The 13,344-nt window shown below is 38.5% G+C and overlaps 1 protein-coding gene across 2 annotated transcripts in view; it reads right to left on the bottom strand.

Moving 5' to 3' along the window:
• FSTL5 (follistatin like 5) overlaps positions 1–13,344 on the bottom strand; it is an 872,209-nt gene that overhangs the window by 506,564 nt on the left and 352,301 nt on the right. For both annotated transcript variants that reach the window (XM_056561517.1, XM_056561526.1), the window contains exon 4: positions 3,009–3,257. In XM_056561517.1, coding sequence (XP_056417492.1) covers positions 3,009–3,257 — 249 coding nt within the window. The remainder of the gene's footprint in view (positions 1–3,008; positions 3,258–13,344) is intronic.

The following is a 13,344-nucleotide window of genomic DNA, read 5'->3' as shown; positions in this document are numbered from 1 at the left end:
TCTAGATTTGCTCTTCTCTCTTTCCTTCTTCTGATCTGTTTCTCTATCTTTTCTATCCTCAATTTCCCTGTCCCACTTTTTCTCTACTCCCTCTGGATCTGTGCCTTAGACTTAGACCGAGACACACAAACGCAATATATGTGTGGAGTGGATGTGTGCACTACCTCACAGGCATAATCACTGGCCTGCCCGCACATTCTTTGTTTATGTTTTCGTGCTCTCAACTCCGTGCTGACATATCCTGAAGCCATTGAATAGTATGGACGCTCTAGATTTGCTAACCCATATCTGTGACCTTATGTTGGCTCGCTTATTGTTAGTATTGCACTGTATCTTATTCTGTTCTGTGCTATACTGCCATATGACACTTTTGTTTATCATGGCGGGATCCGCCATTGTTGTTGTTTATTGGAAAATAAAAAACCTTTTGAAATGAAAAAAAAAAAAAATAATAATAAGTTCAGAGTCCCATCATCTTTATTTTTATTTTTTCATTTTTTTAAATGATTCTGTTGAACCACAATTCAAAAACAATGTTTGATAGTTTTACGTTATTTCAGGGAGCATTGTGGGTTTTTCTGTCTTTATTGAAAGGATGCCAACAATTGTGTACATGTCTGTAGAAAGAAAAGACTGAAAGTCTCATCTTTTTCATCCAGTCATGCCTTTAGATTTAAATACTGCATCTACAGTAAAAACCTGATAAAGGGATAACACCCAATCAGTTGTAGGAATTTATATAAATTTAAATTCAATTAATACTTAATTGAGTTGGCAGAATCCCATCTCCAAACGCCTGGAAACACAGTAGGCTGCAACTAAAGGGAACTGTCAATGGAATCGCTGAAAATGCCATAAACACATGTCTATTCTCTGGTCCATAATTCACAACAACAATGATAATAAGTCATTTTACATAGCAAGACTACCAAAAAAAAGGCCTCTCTATTACTACCATGTGTACTGTATATCCATTAAGAGCTTAACCCTAATAGAAACACCATATTCATTTCTGAATATGTGATTATCAATGTCAATGCCCGATCCCTTATTCTTAGCATATTGTTATGGATTCATGTCTTGCTGTCTACAGCTTTTATATTATTTCCTTTACTGCTGTATAACATAGATGGCACAACACTCTATTGTGAATAGAAAGAAAATAACACTCCTGGGAAGGAAATGCTGCTGATTTTACCAGTGGATTTGTGCAGATAAAATCCAGAGCAGAATAGAATAGTAGGGAAGTGGATGATGCTTTATTTATGTCATCCACAGGCTGTGAAAATGTTCCCCACAGAAATTGGCCTGTCGTGTGGCTTTTTAAATCTGCTGCATGTCAATGAATGAAGCTGTATATTTTCCAATTGACTATAATAAGGAACACAACATTTGCAATACAATTTACAAGTAATGTGCTATTGCAGATTCTGCTGTGGATTTTCATATCAAAAATTACATCCCTTTCAATTTAAAGGGGTTATCCAGGAAAAAACTTTTTTATATATATCAACTGACTCCAGAAAGTTAAACAGATTTGTAAATTACTTCTATTAAAAAATCTTAATTTTTTCAGTACTTATGAGCTTCTGAAGTTAAGGTTGTTCTTTTCTGTCTAAGTGCTCTCTGATGACACGTGTCTTGGGAAACACCCAGTTTAGAAGAGGTTTGCTTGGGGATTTGTTCTAAACTGGGTGTTTCCCGAGACACATGTCATCAGAGACCATAGAAGTAATTTACAAATCTGTTTAACTTTCTGGAGCCAGTTGATATATAAAAAAAAGTGTTTTCCTGGATAACCCCTTTAACTCTAGGGATTCTTATTGAACTAAATTTAATCAGCAACTCATAAAAGAAGCCCCTTTACCCAATACATTTTCTAAAGTAACAAATAAGTTGTTGTACCCCATAAAATTCAATAATTTTCCCATTTACAATGATAATATTTAGTTTATAAATTTCTTCCAACTTTATTGATGCAACAAAGGTAGAAAAAATAAATAAACAGACCAAAGACTTAGCAGTGTTATAATTGTTCCAAACATAAAAATATCAAGATATTGCTCAGAGCCATTTCTGCTTTACTCCAAATAAATCACCTACACACACCTCTACCCTTCATGATGCCATACCCTTTCCCTTTTACAACCAATTGACTAACATTCACCAAAGAATACATCAAACCAAACAAAGCCACTGTTATGTCACTTCCACAAGCTTCCAAATATGGCTCAGGAATTAAAACGTTTAAATATGAATATCTGAAAACAAAATGCATTCCCCCAAGGTAAAAAAAAAACACACACACACACACACAAAAATAACACCAAAGAAAAAATGACCCCCCCCCCCCCCCATTTATTAAAATTAAATATTAACCATTGGAGATCATAAAGCGGTGTTATAGGCTGAGAATAAGGTAATGCCAATTCAAACAAAAAAGTTCAAATTCCTACAAGCATTGCTTTGAATATAAAAAAAACGTTCGACATGCCAAAACTTTTCATCATTGAAGGTCTTAGTGCTGAGACCCCCACAGGTTGCGAGATTATAGTCTCTGGAACCGTCACCTGAAATTAGACAGGCCGAGCACCTAGGAATGAAGTACACTACAGAAAAGCATTTCACCCGTCTATATCTCACAAGTGGTGGGGATCTCAGCACTGAGACCCTGACCAATGAAAACTTTTGACAAGTCCCTGCGACATGACAAAAGTTTGTTATAGTAATGTTAATGTTTTTACTGTTAGACGACATGGCAAAGAGTAATAAGAGTCCTATCATGGCAGTCAGAAAAGGCCCATAATAAGCAAATCAACACTTAGCAATCTATTGCTTAGCAAAATAGTACAAAACTATTAATAAAGACTATTTGGGACAAATCACATAGAAAATAAAAATATTAGTGCAAAGATGTTCACTGCATTTAAGTTTTTCTGGTATAACAATGTGTATCCAATTTTTGTCATTATAACATGAAAGCCTAATATCATTTCTTTCCATCTTACCTTTAAAAAAACAGTCTTCATTGTGTACCATGATAATCTTTTGCTTTTTCTGGCAAGCAGCTCGGTGTACTTCACAATGATTTTCATAGAATTCTCCGTCTGAACCACAAACTGGCTTGTAATGCGGTTTACAGTGCTCCATGCACGCACATTCTGCTTGTCCAGTCTGTTGGTTAATCACACAGTGCCTCCCAAGACCACAATACTTATTTTCACAAGATCCACGCCCATCCTCTGGACCAAAGTAACCTTGGAATGAAAACAATACAATACATTATCTTTGTGAAATTCTTTCTTATATAATACAGTTTGGCAAAGAGTTTCATCAAGTAGCCATCTAATCTATAGCATTGTGAGCAATTGTTTATGTCAAACATCAATTAGGTGTAAAAAATCAATGTGTGGTATATTCAGAACACTTTTCCTCCAGGTGCAGGCTAGGATTAGTAAGCACTGAGAGTAGTTCTAAAACAAAGAGTATATTTTCCCATCATGCAACGCGTTTCGCGGAGATCTGCCTTATCAGGCATGTCAAGGTAAGTAACAAGGTGCATATAAAGTCCAAAGTTAATCCTTCACAGATTGAACCCTTACATGAAATGAAAAAGTGCATAAAAATCTAAAGTTAACCCTTAATGGGATTAACCTATCAAATGCCGACAGCAGGGTGAACCATACATTAGCCTGATTACAGAAAATTACATACATTCAAACTATGACAATAAGATTTCATGAAAATAAGACATATACATAAAGTTCCGATTATTACTAGATATATCCAAATTGCTTGTTTCATATATCTCTAAAAAATTATAAATGTAAAAATACATATAAGAATAATAAATAGATTATTGAGTGTTCTCTATCATTCCGTTCAATCTGCCTGGAAACAACCTACCCAAGGTAAATCTCCAAAAAGACTCTCTATTTATTAATTTCTGAAATCTATTATGAACATGAGATGGAATGATTTCTATGATAACTAGGCCATAATTACGCTGTAATTTATCTAAATTGTTCTTATGCTTCATTTTAAGGTGACGTGACACACTGTGTAACATAAAACTATTATAGATTATTGATCTATGTTTGTTCATGTGGGAGCGCACTGTCTGAACAGTGTGACCCACATATTAACCCCTTAAGGACTCATGACGTACCGCTACGTCAGGACACCCTGGGTCTTAAGGACCCATGACGTACCGGTACTTCATGGGGAATTCCGGTCCCCACCACGTTCCAGGCGGGGACGGGACCGGGGTGACTGCTGATATCGATCAGCAGGCACCCTGCGCAAATGCCTAGGGGGGGGGGTCATCAGTGAATTCACACTGGCGATTTGCGAAATTCAGGATCATACGGGTCTATGGTGACCTGGTGACCCGGAAAATAAGGGGGAAAGTGGTTGCCCAAGACACCCACGATCCCCCTGAAGGGATAGGAGTGAGGTGGCAGGGGTGCCACCCCTCCAATCCCTGCTTTTGGTCGTATAGAAGCGACGACCTATAGCAGATCGGGGGTGGGGGGGTAAAGTTTCGGTTTCCCCATTCTGCCCACCCACAATAGGTGGGGAAGAACTGGGAAACCGAGGAGGACCGGCGCAGAAGTCCACTTACCCATCGGCCGCAGAGGAGGCAACGATCGCCAGTGGAGATTGGCAGCAGCAGAGGACACCGATGAGGCTACTTGGATCCTATAGAAGCTGGTGAGTTGCAAAACTACAACTCGCAGCATGCCCAGACAGCTATTTGAGCATGCTGGGATTTGTAGTTTTGCAACAGTTGGAGGGCTACAGTTTGAGACCACTATACAGTGGTCTCTAAACTGTAGCCCTCCAGATCCTGCAAAACTACAGCTCCTAGCATGCCCACACAGCTGTTTGCTGTCTGGGCATGCTGGGATTTGTAGTTTTGCAACATCTGGAGTGCCACATTTTGGAGATCACTGTGCAGTGGTCTCTAAACTGTAGCTCTCCAGATGTTTCAAAACTGCAAATCCCAGCATGCCCAACAGCAAACAGCTGTCTCGGCATGCTGGGAGTTGTAGCTGCGTACCTCCAGCTGTTGCATAACTACATCTCCTAGCATGCCCTTGGGCGATCAGTACATGCTGGGAGCCTAGTTTTGCAACAGCTGGAGGCACACTGGTTGGAAAATACTGAGTTAGGTAACAGAACCTAACTGAAGGTTTTCCAAACAGTGTGCCTCCAGCTGTTGCAAAAGTAATGTCAGTGCATGCTGGGAGTTGTAGTTTTGAAACAGCTGGAGGTTTGACCCCCCCCCCCCCCATGTGAATGTACAGGGCACATTCACACGGGCGAGTTTACAGTAAGTTTCCTGCTTGAAGTTTGAGCTGCAGCAAATTTTTCGCCACAGCGCTAACTCCTAGCAGGAAACTCATTGTAAACCTGCCAGTGTGAATGTACCCAAAAAACACTACACTAAACTACACTAACACATAATAAAGGGTAAAACACTACATATACACCCCCTTACACTGTCCCCCTGAATAAAAATGAAAAACGTATTGTACGGCAGAGCTTCCAAAACCGAGCCTCCAGCTGTGGCAAAACAACAACTCCCAGCATTTCAGGACAGCCACTGACTGTCCAGGCATTCTGGGAGTTTAGCAACAGCTGGAGGCACCCTGTTTGGGAATCACTGGCATAGAATACCCCTATGTCCACCCCTGTGCAATGCCTAATTTATTCCTCAAATGGGCATGGCGCTCTCTCACTTTGGAGCCCTGTCGTATTTCAAGGAAACAGTTTAGGCCCATATATGGGGTATTTCCATGCTCAGGAGAAATTGCAATACAAATTTTGGGGGGCTTTTTCTCATTTACCCTTTATGAAAAGGAAAAGTTGGGGGCTACACCAGCCTGTTAGTGTAAAAAAAATTAAAAAAAATTTGCACTGACATGCTGGTGTTGCCCCATACATTTTATTTTCACAAGCGGTAAAAGGATAAATAGACCCCCAAAATTTGTAATGCAATTTCTCCTGAGTACGGAAATACCCCATATGTGGGCGTAAAATACTCTGTGGACGCACAACAAGGCTCAGGAGTGAGAGCGCACTATGTACATTTGAGGTCTAAATTGGTGATTTGCACAGGGGTGGCTGATTTTACAGCGGTTCTGACATAAACGCAAAAAAATAAATACCCACATGTGACCCCATATTGGAAACTAAACCCCTCACGGAATGTAAGAAGAGATATAGTGAGCCTTAACACCCCACAGGTGTTTGACACATTTTCGTTAAAGTTAGATGGGAAAATGAAAAAAAATTGTTTTTTCACTAAAATGCTGGTGTTACCCTAAATTTTTCATTTTCACAATGGAAAATAGGAAAAAGCCCCCCAAAATTTGTAACCCCATTTCTTCTGAGTAAGAACATACCCCATATGTGGATGTAAAGTGCTCTGCAGGCAAACTACAATGCTCATAAGAGAAGGAGCACAATTGGGCTTTTGATGAGAAAATTTGTCCGGAATTGGAGGCCACATGTGTTTACAAAGCCCCCATACTGCCAGAACAATGCCCCCCCCCCCCCCCCCCCCCACATGTGATCCCATTTTGGAAACTACACCCCACATGAATGTAATAAGGGGTACAGTGAGCATTTACGCCCACAGGTGTTTGACAGATTTTTGGAACAGTGGTCCGTGAAAATTAAAAATGTAATTTTTTATTTGCACAGCCCACTGTTCCAATGATCTGTCAAACACCAGTGGGATGTACATACTCACTGCACCCATTATTACTTTCTGTGAGGGGTGTAGTTTCAAAATGGGGTTACATGTGGGGAGTCCACTGTTCTGGCACCACGGGGGGCTTTGTAAATGCACATGGCCCCTGACTTCCATGCCAAACAAATTCACTCTCCAAAAGCTCAATGGCACTCCTTCACTTCTGAGCATTGTAGTTCGCCAGCAGAGCACTTGACATCCACACATGGGGTATTTCCATGCTCAGAAGAAATGGGGTGACACATTTTGGGGGTCATGTTCTCCTATTACCCCTTGTAAAAATGTAAAAATTGGGGAAAAACCAGCATTTTAGTGAAAAAAAATATTTTATCATTTACACATCCAACTTCAACAAAAAGTTGTAAAACACCATTGAGGTTAACGCTCACTGTACCCCTTGTTACATTTCTTGAGGGGTGTAGTTTCCAAAATAGTATGCCATGTGGCTTGTTTTTTGCTTTGCTGTGCTTTCCAAAAGCCAAATGTGACTCCTTCTCTTCTGAGCATTGTAGTTCGCCCGCAGAGCATTTTATGTCATAACATGGGGTATTTCCATACTCAGAAGAGATGTGGTTACAAATTTTGGGGGGCATGTTCTCACATTATCTTTTGTAAAAATTGAACATTTGGGAAAAAAACTGCACTTTAGTTAAATCTTTTTTTTTTTTTTTCATTTACACATCCGACTTTAATGAAAATCCATGGGGTGTTAAAGGGGTATTCCAGGCCAAAACTTTTTTTTATATATCAACTGGCTCCGGAAGGTTAAACAGATTTGTAAATTACTTCTATTAAAAAATCTTAATCCTTCCAATAGTTATTAGCTTCTGAAGTTTTCTGTCTAACTGCTCAATGATGATGTCATGTCCCGGGAGCTGTGCATGATGGGAGAATATCCCCATAGGAACTGCACAGCTCACGGGACGTGAGTCATCAGAGAGCAGTTAGACAGAAAACAACTCAACTTCAGAAGCTAATAACTATTGGAAGCATTAAGATTTTTTAATAGAAGTAATTTACAAATCTGTTTAACTTTCCGGAGCCAGTTGATATATAAAAAAAAATTTTGGCCTGGAATACCCCTTTAAGGCTCACTGGACCCCATGTTATGTGCCATGAAGGGTGAAGTTTCCAAAATGGTTTGCCATGTGGGGTTTTTTCTCTTGTTCTGGCACCATAGGAGCTTCCCAAATGTGACATGCCCCCCAATAACCATTTCATCAAAATTCACTCTCCAAAATCCCATTGTTGCTCCTTCCCTTCTGAGCCCTCTACTGCGCCCGCCGAACACTTGACATACACATATGAGGTATTTCCTTACTCAAGAGAAATTACTTTACAAATTTTGTGCGACTTTTTCTCCTATAACCCCTTGCAAATATTCATAAACTGGGTCTACAAAAACATGCGAATGTAAAAAATGAAGATTTTGGATTTTCTCCTTCACTTTCCTGCTATTCCTGTAAAACACCTAAAGGGTTAACACACTTACTGAATGTCATTTTGAATACTTTGAGGGGGGCAGTTTTTATAATGGGGTCATTAATGGGGTCATTTAATGTGAAGGCCCTTCAAATCCACTTCAAAGCCGATTTAAATTTTTTTGTGAAAAAGTGGAAAATTGCTGCTGAACTTTTAAGCCCTCTGATGTCTTCCAAAAGTAAACACATGTCAACTTTATGATGCAAACATAAAGTAGACATATTGTATATTTGAATCAATATATAATTTATTTGGCATGTCTATTTTCCTTACAAGCAGAGAGCTTCAAAGTTAGAAAAATGCAAAATTTTCAATTTTTTCATCAAATTTTGGAATTTTTCACCAAGAAATGATGGAAGTATCGACAAAAATTTACCACTAACATAAAGTACAGTATGTCACAAAAAAACATTCTCGGAATTAGAATGAAAAGTAAAAGCATCCCAGAGTTATTAATGCTTAAATTGACAATGGTCAGATGTGCAGAAATTGGCCGGGACCTACACTGAAAATTGTTTGGGTCCTTAAGGGGTTAAACTCCACAATCACAAGAGAGAAGATAGATGTGCAGCACAGCGGCCTAAGTGGCCTAATGGCAAAGCCGCCTCTGATGATGTCACAACCATGTCAGCAGTCATATGCCTTGAGGGACCTAGGAAGAACAAGACTAATAAATAAGTACTAACTGTGTTTTAGGATTTGTTTTGATTAAAATTAATGTGTGTGTGCATGTGCATGTGTTACAAAGCTGTGTATGCAAGTAGGTGCAGCAAAGTTTGTGTAGCAAAGTTGCATGTATGTACAGCAAAGTGGTGTGTATGTGCAGCACAGCTGTGTATGTGGGTTCACCAGAACTGTGTATAGATGTAGTAAGAAATATAGATACATTAAAAATTATCCTAATTTGTCACTACATAGCTATGATCTAGGAAGTAGCCAATTATCTCATATTAGGGGAAAAATAGCATCCCTGCAAAAACTGTTTCCAAGACTTTAAGGGTCTATTCACATGTACAATATTCTGCGCAGATTTGATGCACAGGTTATGAAGCTGTATTCAGTCATTTAGATCAGAATCTGTAGCATAAAATCCTGTGCATCAAATCTGCACATCAAATCTGTGCAGAATAGTGTAAGTGTGAATACACCATTAAGGGGATATTCTGTCTTTAAAGGGGTTTTTACACAATTTGAAAACAAGCCTTATTTCTTTTAAAGACAGCTCGCTGTATGTCTCCACTTTTGGTGTGGTATTATAACTTGGCTCCATTCACTTTAATGGAACTTAGCTGAAGAACCACACCCAACCTTGAGACAGACAGGGAGCGGTCTTTGAAAGAAATTATCTGTTTTTCAATTCCTGGATAACCCCTTTAAGATAGGCTATCAATATCAGACCGGTAAGCTCTGATCTCCTGCACTTCTGATAATAAGATGATTAAAAGGACAATGTACTCAATGCAGCTCTGCAGCCTCTTTATTGCTTTACAGGCAACATTTCTCACCACAGGCATAACTTGTAGGTTTTGGGCTCTGATGCTAAATCTATAACACAGGTCCATATCGAATCATGTGCCAGAGGGACCTTGGGGCCTCTTCAGACACATAGTGCCACTCCTACCTATACATCTCCTATAGTTACTCCCCTGCCTTAACAATCTGATGACTTGTCCAAAGCCAGATTCACATTGCTGTCTGCGACTTCATTTGGAGCCTCGGTCAGTAGTCGAAGCAAATTTGATGGCTAGTATAGCACTACATGCAGAATTAGTCTTCCCAACAAAACAACAGAAACCAGAACCTGATGAATCCTATTTTAAGTCAATTGATCACAGATCAAGCCAATTGGGCATCAAAACTATGCTCCATGGTTTCCATTATAAGTGGAAACCAAGAGGTAAGTGTGAACAGAGTCTAGATCAAATTCAAAGTAATTTTTTAAAAGTTAGATTGTTTTCTTGTTTCAATATTTAATAATATAATTGAATTAAAAGATGTATTTCACCTTGACTTTGTTGCATATTCACCCAGCCTAGTGCCTAATAGCTTTCTAACAGCCTGCTGTTAAACAGACATGACATATAATACTACGCTCATTTTGTATTTGCAGATAATTAACCTTGATAGCCAGAAAATTTTAAAGAAGGCGGCCTTATCTGACCGGCTGCTAATGCACCGTTGTCTTTTTGTGAAGAATGAAAGGTACAAAAATCATCTGACAGTAATTATGCATGACTATTACAGAATATGCTCAGACTGTAGTTAAACATGACTCTCACATCAAAGTAGCAACCAAAACACACATTTCTAATCATTTCAACAGCATTCCATCTATTGTGCTGCACTGTATTCCTGCAATTCTATGTTAATTGCTGTTTATATTTCCTAGAAGTTTTATCTGCACTGATTTGTACGAACATAGAAGAAACTAAGCTAACAACTTACGACATTCAAAACGGTACTTCAGATAGTAATAATTATTAATCTTTTGTCCCCTGGCCATGTCAAGATCAATTGTATTGTAAAATACACTTATTATCTATACTGGGCCATTTTCCCTGTTGGAATATGCTGTGACAGGCAGGGAGTAAAGAAAAACCTGTCATCCTCTGTCCATTTTGTCTCTTTTTTCCCCTGAAACTCCCACCACTAGGGGTCCCCATACCTACTGGGGCACTAACAAGTCTTGCAGCAGCATCAGCTTGTTTATGAGTCATGGACAGGAGATGAGTCATAGACAATAGATGACTTATGGACAAGGCTACATGAGCAGACACACCAATCACCTCCCAACACCACAAGGAGGGACACGCCCTCTTCCCCTGAGAGGATTTCTAACACTGTGAGCTAATGAAAAGAGGTGTTTCCATAAAAAATATAGGTGATAGAGGCATAAAAAATAGATGTACATGGTCACGATTAGGTACTGAGTAACATAATATATATATATATATATATATATATATATATATATATATATATATTTATTTATTTTTGTGGGATCTGACAGGTACGCTTTAAAAAAAGGCTGGCTTAAGATGTACTAGATTTATTAAGAAAAAATAAATAAATTGGCGCATCTCCATTTACCAGACCAAGAAATCTACACCAGCTTGAGCCATAAATGATGTAAATTTCTGGTGTATGTTATAATCAGTCTTCTGGGTTGCAGGAGGCCACATAGTCTTTTGCTAAGCATCACCCACTTTTTTTAAAAGTAGCATAGGTGTTGCAGAAAGGCAAAAAGTAACACATTTTTGTACAAAAATTGTGTAAAATTGTGCTCCCCTCTTATATATTTAATTGGATGATTACCATTACTGTGTGTGTATATGGTCTAAATCTGGGGCTACTCAATGACTTTTGTCATGACTGCAAATGTTGTTAGGCTATTTATTATAGCCCTGAGCTACAGTCACAAATCTGTCATTCTGTCACTGTTGACAAATTAACCCTCAATACCGTATAATTTATGGGAGAGCTAGTTTTCCAGCCATGAGATTGTACTGCAATGTGTGGTTAAAAAATTACCTTTACCAGAATGCAAATCACCATGTGACATTCAATAGTGGCACTAAGATTACAAGGAATTCTCGAAGTGGGTAAAATTGCGTAGCTTTTGAAGATGTGGCATATTATTATATAGGCTGTACAATAAGTATTTTTTTTAGGTAAATTTATCATATTTGTTAATTGTTAAATGTTCCTCTTTATGTAAATTAATATTTATTTATAATACTGTGATCACAGCAACACAATTTTTTTTATCTTGTTGTTTTCTTTGCATACATATACTATAGTAATGAACAGTAATATTTAGTATCTTCTTTCCTTCTGCACCACATGAGTTAATTTTATTGTTTTTACACAGACAAGTAATGCAGGGCTGTGTTAAGGTACCAAAATCTGGGTCCATGAGAATACCCTATGGTCCTTTTGTGGGCCAGACTGACAATAGTTGTAGATATAAGGCCTTGCTTCTGTCCTTGACTTTGACCAGAAGTAAGGCCTTTTCAGCAACCAATCAGGGCTAAGCATACACTTATTTCATTCTTGCAGTGCGACTGGTTGCTATTTACACATTAACAGTTATCCAGTTTTCTTAAAATAAAAAAAGTGTGTCAACCATGTAAACTATTTGCCTAATATCGTGCAGGTACTTTTTGTGCTACCAAAATAGTTCTATACCCATCGAAGCACGGACACTTCTAAATCTATAAAGATGTTCTGTAGCATCTGGCATCAAGACTTTAGCAGCAGATCCTTTAAGTCCTGTAAGTTGCGAGGTACGACCTTTATAGAGTAAACTTGTTTTTCCAGCAAATCCCACCGATGTGTGACCTGGGGAATTGGGAGGTCAATTAAACACCTTGAACTCTTTGTCATGTTCTTTAAACCATTCTTGAACAATTTTTGCCGTATGCCAGGATGCATTATAATTCTGAAAGAGGCCACTGCTACCAAGAACTACAATTACCATGAAGACGTATACCTAATCTGCAATAATGTTACATTAACATAACATCTTTATGATATGAGAACAAAAGGTTTCCCAACAGAACATGTTTACAGCTCAACATAGACTTATGCGGTCCACAGCCCACCGCATGTGTACTTCATTAGTATATATGTGATCTTCCCACAGGGCTCTGCACTGTGAGCCAAGGCCTGAATATCCATCATGTGCAGAGCAGTAAGAGAGGGGAAGCTACTAGGTTGGTAATACTGCAGCACTTCAGAAGCCCGATCCTACATCTTTCATTTTTAATTTGGAAAAAAATAAGCTAGTTTTTGCACTTATGAAAAGTACAACAAATGTATACAAAGTACAATTTGTTTCTGCTTCATTATCTGTCAACCCATGTATACAGCTAGTAGCAGCCAGCTTGACTGACAGATTCCCTTTTAAAACAGAGTTCATTTGCTCTTAAACAATAGTTACCTATTTGGTTAATTTTTTACTGTTATGATGCTTGGTGTGAAGTGTTTTCTGCAATTGTCCTCTAGTAAAATAACCAATGGACCATAAAGATTGTGACATGCTAGTTCCTGGGCTTAGAATTAATATCTACAGTATGTCTTACTATGGGGTCACCCTAAGC

The sequence above is a fragment of the Hyla sarda genome, chromosome 1 (genome assembly GCF_029499605.1).
Source record: "Hyla sarda isolate aHylSar1 chromosome 1, aHylSar1.hap1, whole genome shotgun sequence".
In the NCBI taxonomy this organism is placed as follows: Eukaryota; Metazoa; Chordata; class Amphibia; order Anura; family Hylidae; genus Hyla; species Hyla sarda.
The sequence above is the reverse complement of the archived record's forward strand: the minus strand, read 5'-3'. Positions and strand labels throughout refer to the sequence as shown.